Here is a 12280-nt window from a genome sequence, read left to right on the forward strand (position 1 = left end):
CCGCCGGCGGTTTCAAAGGCGGGCAGCGGGCCGGGAGCGGCCGAGCGGACAAGGCGGGGGAAGGGAAGGCGGGGGGGTGTCCGGGGCGGGGGGTCCCCGCTCTCTCTGCCAGCCCAGCCCTGGCTGAGCAGATCGCTCCGCGTAAGGGCACTGCACCCCCGTGCTGAGCAGCGGCCGCCCCCGGGGATACCTCTCCGATGCCCCTCGCCGCAGTATCCTCTGTCCTGCCTGGTGTGCAGGAAGGAGGACGTGCCCCGGCGAGGGGCAGGTGGGACAGTGTCACCGGCTGTCCTTCTTGCTTGCTCTCTTCTTCTGCAGTGGGCCCAGGCTGGGGGCAGTTTTGGACCCAGGGATGGGAGGGCTACACTCACCAGCCCAGCTGGACAGTCTGCTACGTGCCTCCGCTCGGCTGGTCACTGGCACCACATTTTGGGATGCCACCGCTTTGCCCTATTTGCCACCCTCCTGCGGCCACGAGCCCAGCCTCAGCTCCTTTGGTGAAAGAGTGCAGCTGCATCTCCGTCACCTCTTCGGAGTGCAGCAGATGCCCGTGTCCCCACCTCTGTCCCTGTAAAAGGAACTGGGGTTTCTGGGTCTCATGTCCATTTGTGGGGTGCTCATCTTTGTTAGGGGGGAGAGATGGGTGCCCGTGTCCAGATCTCTGTCTTTGCTAGGGGTAGGGGTGTCCGTGTCCTCATGTCCGCTGGGGAACAGGGGGTGTCCGTGCTCAAATCTCTGTACACCATAGGGGGTACCCACGCCCCACTCTCCGCCCCCAGTAAGTGCAGCAGGTGCCGGTGTCCCCATCCCCATTTCGAGTCTGAGGGGTGCTCGTCCCCATTAGGGGCAGGAGCGGCTCCGTGCCCGCGCTCCCCCTGGTCCTCCCGGCCGCGATGGTGCCAGCGGGGCGCGGACAATGCCGCTTCAGTGGCACATCAAAGGCACGGGCTGCCCGCGGCTGGCACGGCGACAGGCCCGCCGCAGATGAAAGCCCCGACCCCGCGGGCTCCCACCTCGGCCGCGGGGGCACGCTGTGCCTCCGCCCCACGGGGGACGGCGGGGCCGAGTGGAGGGGACACAGCACCAAGGCACACAGGGGAGCGCTCTCCCGCCCCGTCCCGCTGTCCCCGCCCGGATCCCCCCCCACCAGTGACACGCGGGGGTCCAATCGCTCTGTTGACCGCAATCGGCGCCCACGCGGGTACTTGAGGCCGGAGTGGTGTTCGCCCCCGGCCGCACACTGCTCCCCGCTCCCGGTGCCAACCCCATTAACCTAATTGGCGAGGCGCTCGGCTGCCCCGGGCGGCGGCGGCAGTGGGACCCCGGGGCCCGGGCAGATCCCAGCCCTGGCAGCGGGCGCGGGGGGGACGGTGCCCCCGGGGCCCCAATTGTCCGGTAATTGGCGCGAGCAGCCGAGCCCGGCCCGCAGCGCCGCGGGGCGGGGGAGCGGACATCGGCGGGGACTGTACCGGAGCTCCCGGGGGTGCCCGGGGCGCGGGGCTACATGGGTCGCTATCAGGTGTTGGCCACTGGGGGGTCGGGGACAGGGGGTGCATGGCGACGCAGGGGCGGGTTTTGGGGTGCGAGGAGGAGTGGGGCGATTTCGGAGGACGCGAGTGGGGGAACAGTCCCAGTGTCCTGAGTGGGGAGACCCCGGAAGGGCCGAGGGTTGGGGGTGTAGAGTGACTCGGGCTGGGGAGGAAGTCACTGTGGGGGTGTTGGGGTGGGGCTTGGGGGCGCGGTGGAGGGGACCACTGTGGGAGAGCATTTTGGGACAGGGGCCGTGACAAGGTGGGGGGGCTGTGGGCGGGACCGGTAAAGGGGCGGGGCCAGAGTGCACGGTGGGGCGGGGCCTCGATGGCGGGCTAATAGGGGGCGGGGCCTATCTATAGGGCGGGGCTCAACAAGGGGCGCGGTCGGGGGCGTGGCCTGAGTGGAGAGTCGTGGGCGGGGCCGTGTGTGGGGCGGGGCCCGGCGGGTCGGGACCGGGTCGGCGGGCGGGGCCGCCGGAGCCGGGGCCGGGGCCGGGGCCGGACGCTTTTCGGGATCGGCGGGGCCCGAGCCGGGCCGGACAGGGCCATGGCGAGCTCGGAGCGGAGCGCGCTGCTCACGTACCGCCTGTGCGGCGGCTCAGCCGAGGAGGAGCGGGGCCGGGAGCGCGGCCGGGCCGCTGCCGCCCCCCGCAAGCTGCCCACATTCCTGGGCGTTGTGGTGCCCACGCTGCTCTCCATGTTCAGCGTCGTCCTCTTCCTGCGCCTCGGTGAGTGCCGCCGCCCTCGGGGCACCCCCCGCTCCCGGCCGCGGCCCGGGGCCCCTCGAGAGTCACCACCTGTGCCTGGTATCCCCCAGCCCGGCCCCCGTCTAATCCCGGGGATCCGGCCTCTGGAGGCCCGAGCCACCCACTCTGGGTCGCCAGTGCCCTCCCAGTGCCCTCTCCTGGGCCTCCGTCTGTGCTGCAGTCCCAGTGCTCCCCTCCAGTGCGTACCCCAGTGCCCACAGTCTGGGGCCCCCGTGCTTTTCCCCTGCCTGCTCCGTTCCGGCCCGGCCTGGGGTCCCAGTGCTGTGTGTCCCCACCTGACCCCTCTAGGCTGGGGGCTCGGGTCTCAGGAGCCAGGGAAAGGGACCTGCAGTACAGGAACCCAATTAGGACCTTAAGGACCCGTGTAAGGGACCCTAGTTCAAAACCCTGGTGTTCCGGGAGGAGAACTCCTGTGTCTTCCCAGTGCCTTCCCTAAACGGGATTCCAGTGTCCTCATGTTCACCTGTCCCGTAGTGCTGGGACCCCGCTGCTTTCCCAGGCATCCTCCAGTGCCAGGCTCCAGCACCCCAGCTCTCTCTCGCATCCCATCCAGTGTCCCAAGGGCAGAACCCTGGTGTCCCCAAGCAGATACTCAGCTGCCCCACTGTGTGTGTTCCCAGTCTGCCCCCAGTTTGGTTATGAGTCTGTTACTGTGACCCCTGGGAGACGTAGGGGGCAGGATGGGCATGGACAGGGGCAGCTGGCAGCCTTTTGGGGGGCCTGAAGGGGATAGGTGCCCCAGCATGGCCCGGGGCAGGCAGTGTTTGGTCTGGTCCGGGAACGGGAAAAGCTTTTCCTCTTTCGCTTTCCGCCCACGGAAAGCCCAGGGCCGGAATTGGCTGCGTGCCGGGAGCCCCGCCGGGCAATGGTGGGGGCCTTGAGACCATTCCCCCGTCTGGGAGACCCCCCAGGCTGGGGGCACGGCTCTCCCTGCCATCATTCACCCCTTTCCCACTCCTTGCTTGAGGTCTTCATACAGGCTCTGACTCCCCCAGCCCCACAGCAGGCACCGGCCTCTCCCTGCCCGACCTGGACCCCCGCCCGGGGCTGTGTCATCCCGGGGAGCGCGGGGCTGCAGGGGAGGTGTCGGGTGGAGGGCAAGGAAAGCTGCCCGGAAGAGGAACTTTCCCACTCTGGAGGGGCAAGGCTCTCCCTGCCAGCTCCCCGCTTCCCCCACACCTCACATGCTCCCCGGATCTCCTGGGTTAGCAGCCCCTCCTCCTTAGGCCCACAGTGCTTTTGGGGCATCCCTTTATTTCCACCAACACCCCCACCCACCCTTACATTTGGCACTCGGATGCCCTCCGGCTCTCTGGGGACCACAGCGGGTGCCCTCAAACCCAGCCTGTCGCCCCAAGGGCTCCTTGTGGTGCCGGTCACCCCCCTTGCCTCTCCCACGGGCACATCCGCGGCCTGGCTTGTGGCTGAGATAGGGCATCGCCCACAGCCGCGGGCATCCCCTTCCTGCCCGCAGTGTCACCGGGATTGCTGCCGTCACCCCGGGCAGGGCCGGGGGGGCTCTGGGCCCCCTCTCTGCTGGAACACCCGCCCACGCCCCTGGGAGCGGTGGCTGGCAGGGACACCCGGACTGCTTCTACTTCCTGCTGTGTTGTAGGCAAGTGGGGCAGCAATGGAATCCCTGTGGGGAGCTCCTGACTCCCCGCTCTGGGGAACAAGGGTGGCAGCAGGACACGGGGGTCCCAGCAGCAGAACCCCTTCCCTGTTTGTCTGGTTTTTGGGCACACCTGGGCAGACATGAGTGGAAAATGGAGATACCCTGAGGGAGGGAGACACTGCTGTGTGCTGCTGTGTGTGGGAGATGGAAGCATCCTCATCTTGGAATGGAGGGGGCTGGCAGGTCCTGGGGGAAGCTGTGGGCACAGGGATGGGAGCTGCCACGTGCCTCAGTGGGGTGAGGTCTGCGTGGTGGCAGTACCCAGGGACACTGTCCTGCAGGTTGTCCACGCTCAGCTAATGGGCACACTGGCCTCTCCCATCCTCGGCAGGGTTCGTGGTGGGTCATGCTGGGTTGTACCAGGCCCTGGCCATGTTCGCAGTGGCATATTTCATCATTGGCATGACGGTGCTGTCTGTGTGTGCCATTGCCACCAACGGGGCACTGGATGCTGGAGGAGCTTACTGTATCCTTTGCTGTGGGTGCTGTTGGGACAGGGCATGTGGGACAAAGTTGAGTGACTCCCCAGTGGCCTTGGGGTGCCATGCTGAGGCTGGGATGCTGTTGGCCTGGGAGAGAGGGGTGGGAGCATCTGGTGGTGGTTTGTGCTGCTGACATCTTCCCTTGACTCGAGCAAGATATGATCAGCCGTGCCTTGGGCCCGGAGTTTGGGGGCAGCATCGGGATCATGTTTTTTCTGGCCAATGTATGTGGCAGTGCCCTCTATGTGCTGGGGCTGGTGGAGGCAGTGGTGGACAGCTTTGGGATCCCGCCTGGTGAGTACTGCCCTGCGAGGTGGAAGGGGACAGCAGGTGTCCCTTACCTGAGCAGCTCTAGCACTGTGCCAGGCATGCCAAGCATGATGCCCAGGGGAGCCAGCCATGGCTCATCCAGCCCTCTGGCCAGTGAGTTGGTGCCCATTATGCCTGACACAATGCTAGTAGCTCTCAGTTCCCAGTGATGCTCCCTCCGAGCCTTGCTGATCCTGACTTGTCTCTGCCCAGGGCAAGAAGCGGGCACAGGCGTCCATGTCCTGCCCCAGAGCTACTGGTACGAGCTGCTCTACGGCACTGTGCTGCTGGCGCTCTGCCTCCTCGTGTGCCTCGTGGGTGCCTCCATCTACGCCAAGGCCACCTTCCTCATCTTCCTCATCGTTGCAGCTGTCCTGGGTACCATCCTTGTCAGCTTCTTCGCCACACGGCCCCTGAAGGTGCCCATCCGCCTGCCCAACATCAATGGCACTGAGACTGATAACGGCTTCTTCACCGGCTTCTCCCTCAACACCCTGCGAGACAACCTGGGCGGTGAGGAGAGGCTTCTCCCACCCTGCCTGCCATGCCCACGGGCACTGCCACATCACATGGGGCTTGCTCGAGGGTGGGGGCAGCTTGTGGGCACAAAGCAGGTGCCGTGCGGTGGTTTCTCCTGTAGTTTGTGCGTGGGGACAAGGAGGAGAGGGCCTATGGTGGGGCTGTGCCACCCTGAACAGCCTGTCACAGCCCCTGCCCGTGTGTCCTGCAGGTGAGTATGGGGTGGACTACACCACTGGGCAGATGATGAGCTTCAGCTCCGTGTTTGCAGTGATGTTCAACGGCTGCACTGGCATCATGGCAGGTTCCAACATGTCAGGTATGGACAGGAGGTGCCTGGCAGGATGGCACCAGAAACAGCAACTGGGAGAGATCAGGGGTATGCTGTGCCTGTGGGCACTAATGCTGCCTGCTCCTGCCCACAGGGGACCTGAAGCGCCCGAGCTACTCCATTCCACGGGGCACCATCTCTGCTGTGCTCTTCACCTACCTTGTCTACAACCTGCTGGCTTTCCTCATGTGTGCCACCTGCAACAGGTATGGCCACCTGTCTGCATGCCAGGGCATTCTGGCCTGGGCCAAGACAGATGCCAATGTGTCTGTGTCCCTCTCCAGGATCCTCCTGCAGAAAGACTATGGCTTCTTGCGTGACATCAGTATCTTCCCGCCGCTGGTCACTGTGGGCATCTATGCTGCCACTCTCTCTGCAGCCATGAGCAACCTCATTGGGGCATCCCGCATCCTGTATGCTCTGGCCCGGGATGATCTCTTTGGTGAGTGTCCAGAATGCACTGGCACTCGTTGGAGCCCACTCAGCAGGTTGTCCCTGCTGGGGACCAGCCCTGACACCAGGGAACTCCCTTCTTGGTGTGGAGGTGATGGTTTGTGGGCTGGTGTATGCCCATTTGGGTCACCTGCATGTCCTGGAATTTGCCCCCGCCCCATCACTCAGGGTGGGGATGAGATTCCTGGCTGGTGGTTGAAGCTGTGGCTGCCTGCTTGGGTGTCCCAGCTCAGACTCCCTGCTCTGCCTTGCAGGCCGGGCACTGGCGCTGGCCAAGAAGACATCTGCCAGTGGGAACCCAGTGATGGCAGTGATCCTCTCCTGGCTGGTGGTGCAGGTGAGTTTGTCAGCGATGCTTCTTTCCTGGCCTCGCTGGGTGAAGGTTGGTTGTCACCTGGGCTGGGCGTTGTGGAGCTTGGCATGTCCCCCTGCCCTGTGGAATTCCTCCCCCAGCCCCCCTGCCCTGGGTGTCCTGCTGCAGTTGTGCCCTTCCCTTCCTGAGGTGGGAGGTATCCCATAAATTAAGGATACATCACAAAAAGGGAAAGGGGTTCCTGTCTGTTCCCTTACCCATCATACCCCTGGGATACACCCCGAAGGGACAGGGGTGGCTTGGGCACATGCCTGACGTGCCATCCCAGGGTATGCATTCACCCTGTGCTCTCTGCAGGTTGTGCTCTTCTCTGGGAAGCTCAACACCATTGCAAGTGTCGTGACAATCTTCTTCCTCCTGGTTTACGCCACTGTCAACCTGGCCTGCCTGGCACTGGAATGGGCCTCGGCCCCCAACTTCAGGTACCCACTGCCACAGGGGAGAGAGGCTGTGCTGAGATGCTTGGCAGGCACCCATCCCTCCATTCTTCTATCTGTGAATCCCCTGCCATCCCTGTGCCTGAGATTTATGATGAGATGGTGGGCAGAGATGGTGAACACCCCTCTCCTGGGTGTTAGAGGGACAGAGACACCCCTATCCCTGGGGAGAGAGAAGGGTACAGGTCCTGGAATGGCAGTGGCTTGGCACAGTTCTCGTGCACTGGCACTGCTTTGCTGAGTGGGTACGGATAAATCCAGCACCACTGGGTACCACCCGCCCCCTCCCCTTGGGCTTTCCAGAGGTAATTTATAGCCTGTGCCCGGCCGGCATCCCCGGGCAGTTTGCCAAGCAGTGATGGAACCCACTTTCCATTAGTGCTAATTAAACTAACAGAGAAGGGGGAGGGAGGAAGGAGGATTCTGGGTGGGAGGAGGAGAAAATATCTTCCAGGAAGGAGTATGTATGGCCCGCAGGCCCAGCCTGTGGTACAAGGTGTGGGGTACTCTGGTGTGAGGCTGGGCTCATAGGGCTGCCCAAATCTGGGGTGCAGGGAATGGCGGGGGGGGAGCCTGATCTCCCTCCTGGGTGATGCCCACTGCCCTCAGTGCAGGATGCTGACTCCACAGCAGAGAGAGTCCTCCAGGTGGGCAGAGGTGTTGCACAAGTAGGGCTGGGTGGCACTGCCTGGGGGTCCCCCAGAGGCCTCATTCCCAAGGGACAGCTGATGCCTGTGCCAGGCTGTGGCTTGGCCCCATCTGCCCTGCCCAGCTGCTTCCTTGACTTGGCACAGAATGGGGAAGGATCAGTGCCTGGGGGGAGCCTGCTGGGATGGGTAGCAACAGGCCCCTCACCCACCCCACATCTGGTGCCTCCCCCCTCCCCTCACTGAGGTCTGCATCAAGCACAACAGAAAAGGATTTTAATTACCTTTCAGGAAAAACAGCAATTAGAGAAAATAACAGCTTATCGCCTCCCTGCCTCTGCCTCCCTGCACCAGAATGAGTGGGCACCATGGCTGGCAGTGCATGGCAGCACTGCCCATTACTACCTGGGTGGTCCAGGACAGTGCCGGCCCCATGGCCATCATTGCCCTGTTTGCCCAGGGCTGACAGCTGCCCTGGGAGATACCATCTCCCCTCCATAACTTCTCCTCCAGGTGCATGGGTTGCCTGAAATGCCCTGGGCTGGCACAGTGGAATCACTGGGGGTGGGTGGTGTGGCCATTGGGCACAGCTCCCCTTGCTGTGCCCCGACAGCATGGGCACCACATGATAGCAGGTGTCCCCTCCTCCCTGCTGCAGGCCCACTTTCCGGTATTTCACCTGGCACACGTGCCTGCTGGGCATCGCAGGCTGCTGTGTCATGATGTTCCTCATCAGCCCTGTGTCAGCCTCGGCGAGCCTGGGCTTCCTTCTCCTCCTCCTCCTTGCCCTTCACTACCTCTCACCCAGCAGCACCTGGGGCTACATCAGCCAGGCCCTCATCTTTCATCAGGTAAGTGCTGTCCTCCTGTTGTCCCCTTATGGGTTGGAAAGCTGGTGTCCCCGTGGCAGCTCAGCTGTGTCCTAGGCAGCATTTCCTCAGGACTGGCATGCCCAGGGTTGGTTTGGTGAAACAAAAAGAGTTCCTCACCTGTTTCCCTCCCTCCATCCTCCAGGTGCGGAAGTACCTGCTGATGCTGGATGTGCGGAAGGACCATGTCAAGTTCTGGCGCCCGCAGATGCTGTTGATGGTGCAGAACCCGCGAGGCAGCGCCCGCCTCATCGACTTTGTCAATGACCTCAAGAAGAGCGGCCTCTACGTCCTGGGCCATGTGGAGCTGCAGGACTTGGGTGAGGATCTGCACTGTCTCCTGTGCTAATGGCTTCTGCACTTGGCTGTGGTGCCAGAGGACGCCTGGGCTTCTTGGGTTGACACTGTTGCCCAGCTGATGGCTGGGAATGTCAGCGCTTTGGGCACTTGTGTGGTGCATTGGGCTTGGCTGCTATGGGGGACATCAGTGAGTTGTGTCTGTCCCATGCCTCCTGTGCACACACACTTGTACGTGCGTGTGCACAAGTGTCCATCCCTCCACGTGCACGTGGGGCTCCTGCATGTGTCGGTGTTGGCGTGCACGTGAAGCATGTGCCAGCCAGGTTAGCATCTGTACACACCCAGCACACACGTGGGCACACACTTGGCACAGCCTTGCACACGTGTGCCTGTGTCCATCCTCACCTCATGCCTGCTGCTGTGTGTCCAGGTATCTTGGGCGTGTTTGCACTCTCATGTGTGTTGGTTTGCACACGTGAGCTCTCCCTGGCACATGTCATGGCTGAGGCACAGGCTCTGTTCCCCCTTCCCTGCTGTTGCTGTGGTGACTAATGGTCTGAAATTGGGGAGTGGGGATGAGGTGCTTGGGTTTTTTTTTAATACATTTATGTACAATTTTATATCTCTGTGTAAGCACCTCCGTCCCTCCTCTCTATCTGATGGGTGCTGGGGTAGGCACAGAGTTTTGCAGCAGGGGTGGACACCAGGGTTAGCCCCAGTATGGGATATCTGTCCCACTGATGCTGGTTTTGTCCCCCACCCAGACATGCTGCCCTCGGACCCACTGCAGCCCCAGCAGGACTCGTGGCTCAGCTTGGTGGACAAACTGAATGTCAAGGCCTTTGTCAGCCTCACCCTTGCACCCTCAGTACGGCACGGTGTCCGGCAGCTCCTCTTCACCTCTGGCCTTGGTAAGTGGTGCCTGGTCTGGACATGGGTGAGAGTCCATTCTGCTGTCCCTGTGAGTTGAGAAGTGCCAAGGGATTTGGAGGCACCTGTATGGTCGATGCCAGAGCCAAGTTTGCTCTTGGAAGCACCTGGGGTGAGCTGTAGGCAGTTTGGGGTTTGGAAGCATCACTGTTGGCAGTGTTGAGGGGCTCAAAGACACCTGGATGAGATATGCCATGGGGTTTGGAAGCACCCAATGTGGGCAGTCCCAAAGCCAAGTGGGAGAGGTATTGAGTGGGCAATGCAAAAATTGAGTCAGGTCTTGGAGCTATCTAGGTGTATCCTGAGGGGTCTGAAATTGGCAGGGTGAGCAATGCCAAAGTCAAGCTGTGGCTTGTTGACACCTGCAGTGCCAGGAGGGCTGGTGGAGCCCTCTGCCTCTGCTCAGCTGGGCCGGCGCGGTCTCTCCGGCAGGCGGGATGCGCCCCAACACCCTGGTGCTGGGTTTCTACGACGATGAGGCACCGCAGGATGGTCTAGCCCGGCACCCTGCCTTCACCAGCGCCCGTGAGGAGGTCCCGCTGGGCTTTCCCCCGCTGCGGGCACCCACCACTCCCAAACTGCTGTCAGCCCGGGAGTACGTGGGCATCGTGGCTGACGCCCTGAAGATGCTTCGCAATGTCCTGCTGGCCCGGCAGCTGGAGAGCCTGGACAAGGCCTGGGAGCTGCGGCGGGCTGCCAGCCCCCCGCCCACCATCCACGTCTGGCCCGTCAACCTGCTGCGGCCCGACAGCGCCCGCTACGCCGACACCTGCAGCCTGTTCCTGCTGCAGATGGCCTGTGTCCTCAACATGGCGCGGGCCTGGCGCCGGGCCCGCCTGCGTCTCTTCCTCTGCGTGGAGGCAGGCACCATGCCCCATGCCCAGGAGGAGAAGCTGCGCCAGCTCCTCAAGGACCTGCGCATCCAGGCCCAGATCCAGCTGGTGCCCTGGGATGCCATCACCCGCCTGCACTGGCAAACCTGCCAGCGACCCCCAGGAGGGCCAGCGGAGGAGGAGGAAGAAGACGAAGGGGTTGTGAACTTCCCGACCAACACCACCCAAGTGTCAGATGAGTATGTGTGTGCCGCCAACAAACTGGTCCTGGAGCAGAGCCCTGCGCCAGCCGTGCGTTTCCTGTATTTGCCGCGGCCGCCGGCCGACACCAGCCTCTACCCGCTCTACCTGCACCAGCTGGAGCTGCTCACCCGCGGGCTGGGTCCCACCGTGCTGGTGCACGGGGTGAGTGCCGTCACCAGCACCCAGCTCTAGGTGACCCCCAGGCCCCCTCGGCTCCCTGCACACTCCTTTGCCCAGTGCCTTTAGCAGCCTGAGCCTGAGGATGGCCCCAGTGTCTCCATCCTGGTGGGCAAAGAGGGTACCCCACGGTGACAGGTGGGTGCAAGGAGGGGGTTTGATTTTTGGGGATGTCTTCTGCAGAGGATTAAAGCTGCCCTAGCAGGATCCTGGCACAGCTCTGGGGCTGGATGGGCAGCACAGTGCATTCACGGTGCCTTTTCTTTGGAGTAGGGCATAGCAGGGTCCTGGGGGAAGCAAGCACTGGGTGCCTCAGTTGTCTGCTGAGAGTCCCTTAGTTGCACCCTGCAACCCCCTCTGTACTTTCTCCCCTGCCGCAGCCCCCATCCTCTCCTCCACCAGCTCCTCCGGGCACCCAGCCAGCAGCAGGGATTGATTAAAGGCAGCCTCGACCTTGGTGCCCCAGCTCCCCGCCATCCTCTGCCTTTCATTAGGAAAAATTAAATGGGAAAGGGTGGGGGAGGGGAGCCCGGAGGCCTGGGCTCCCTGTGTGAGGCTGGATGGGTGGGGGAAGCAGTCGGGTGCTGGCCCTAATGGCTGCAGTGTATGGCACCCTGGATCTTGCTCCATACCCCCAGTGCTGTTGGATGGGGGCCATCCAGATGCTTTAATCTGTAGTTCCCCCACCCCTATGGGTGCTGATCCCCTGGTGCTGGCAGGAAATGGGGAAATAATTTGTGGTGGGGTCCTTACCCACACACCTGGGTCTCCTGACCTGTTTCTTGGGGCATTTTTATTTCCACACACACATCATGACCTGCAGGGGGAAGCTGGCCTTGCCCCCTGCCCTCCCTTATTGATTAGGGGAGGGCAGGAAATTGCCTGGGTGCTGGACGATAAATCCATCGGGTGCCTGGCGGGTGGGCAGTGTGCCCAGTGCTGCCTGATGGATTGCTTCCTATTAGCCCAGCACGGGGGGCTGCTCCCGGCCAGGCTGGGTTCCAGCAGCGGTGACAAGTGTGGCACTGCTGCCTGTGCCTGCTCTCACCAAAATTGGCACTGCTGGCTGGCACCTCTGGTCAGGCAGAGGGCTGGCAAAAACCAGGTGGCTGGGTGCAGCTGGGGGGAAAAATGATGGAGACGCACATTTTGCAGTGGATTGTGCCCTGGCTGGGGAGGAGGGGGCTGGGGCTGGGGCTGGCTTTGCTCCCTGCTGCAGGAGCTGGGTGCCCTGGGGCAAGCACCACACATCCCATGGGATTTATTTACAAACAGTTGGAAGCTGGCACAGGGCAGCCTGGCACCAGCGGGACCCGGAGGCCTATAATGTTAATTATCACCACGTAATTAAAAGCCCATAAAAAGCCTCACACTTCATTAAATTAAAGCTTCTCCTCACTGTG

At 62.6% G+C, this 12280-nt stretch overlaps 1 protein-coding gene across 1 annotated transcript; it reads left to right on the top strand.

The window, feature by feature from the left end:
• The first annotated feature begins 1998 nt into the window (after positions 1 to 1998).
• SLC12A9 (solute carrier family 12 member 9) lies at positions 1999 to 12280 on the top strand. Its single transcript, XM_068200534.1, has 13 exons — positions 1999 to 2260; positions 4306 to 4440; positions 4613 to 4750; positions 4979 to 5278; positions 5496 to 5603; positions 5710 to 5821; positions 5900 to 6057; positions 6323 to 6405; positions 6739 to 6863; positions 8184 to 8376; positions 8540 to 8714; positions 9459 to 9605; positions 10057 to 12280. The coding sequence occupies exons 1-13, from the start codon at positions 2080 to 2082 to the stop codon at positions 10890 to 10892; spliced, it is 2691 nt and encodes an 896-aa protein (XP_068056635.1). The 5' UTR covers positions 1999 to 2079; the 3' UTR covers positions 10893 to 12280.

This window comes from Anomalospiza imberbis, chromosome 10 (assembly GCF_031753505.1).
Source record: "Anomalospiza imberbis isolate Cuckoo-Finch-1a 21T00152 chromosome 10, ASM3175350v1, whole genome shotgun sequence".
NCBI classification, from domain to species: domain Eukaryota; kingdom Metazoa; phylum Chordata; class Aves; order Passeriformes; family Viduidae; genus Anomalospiza; species Anomalospiza imberbis.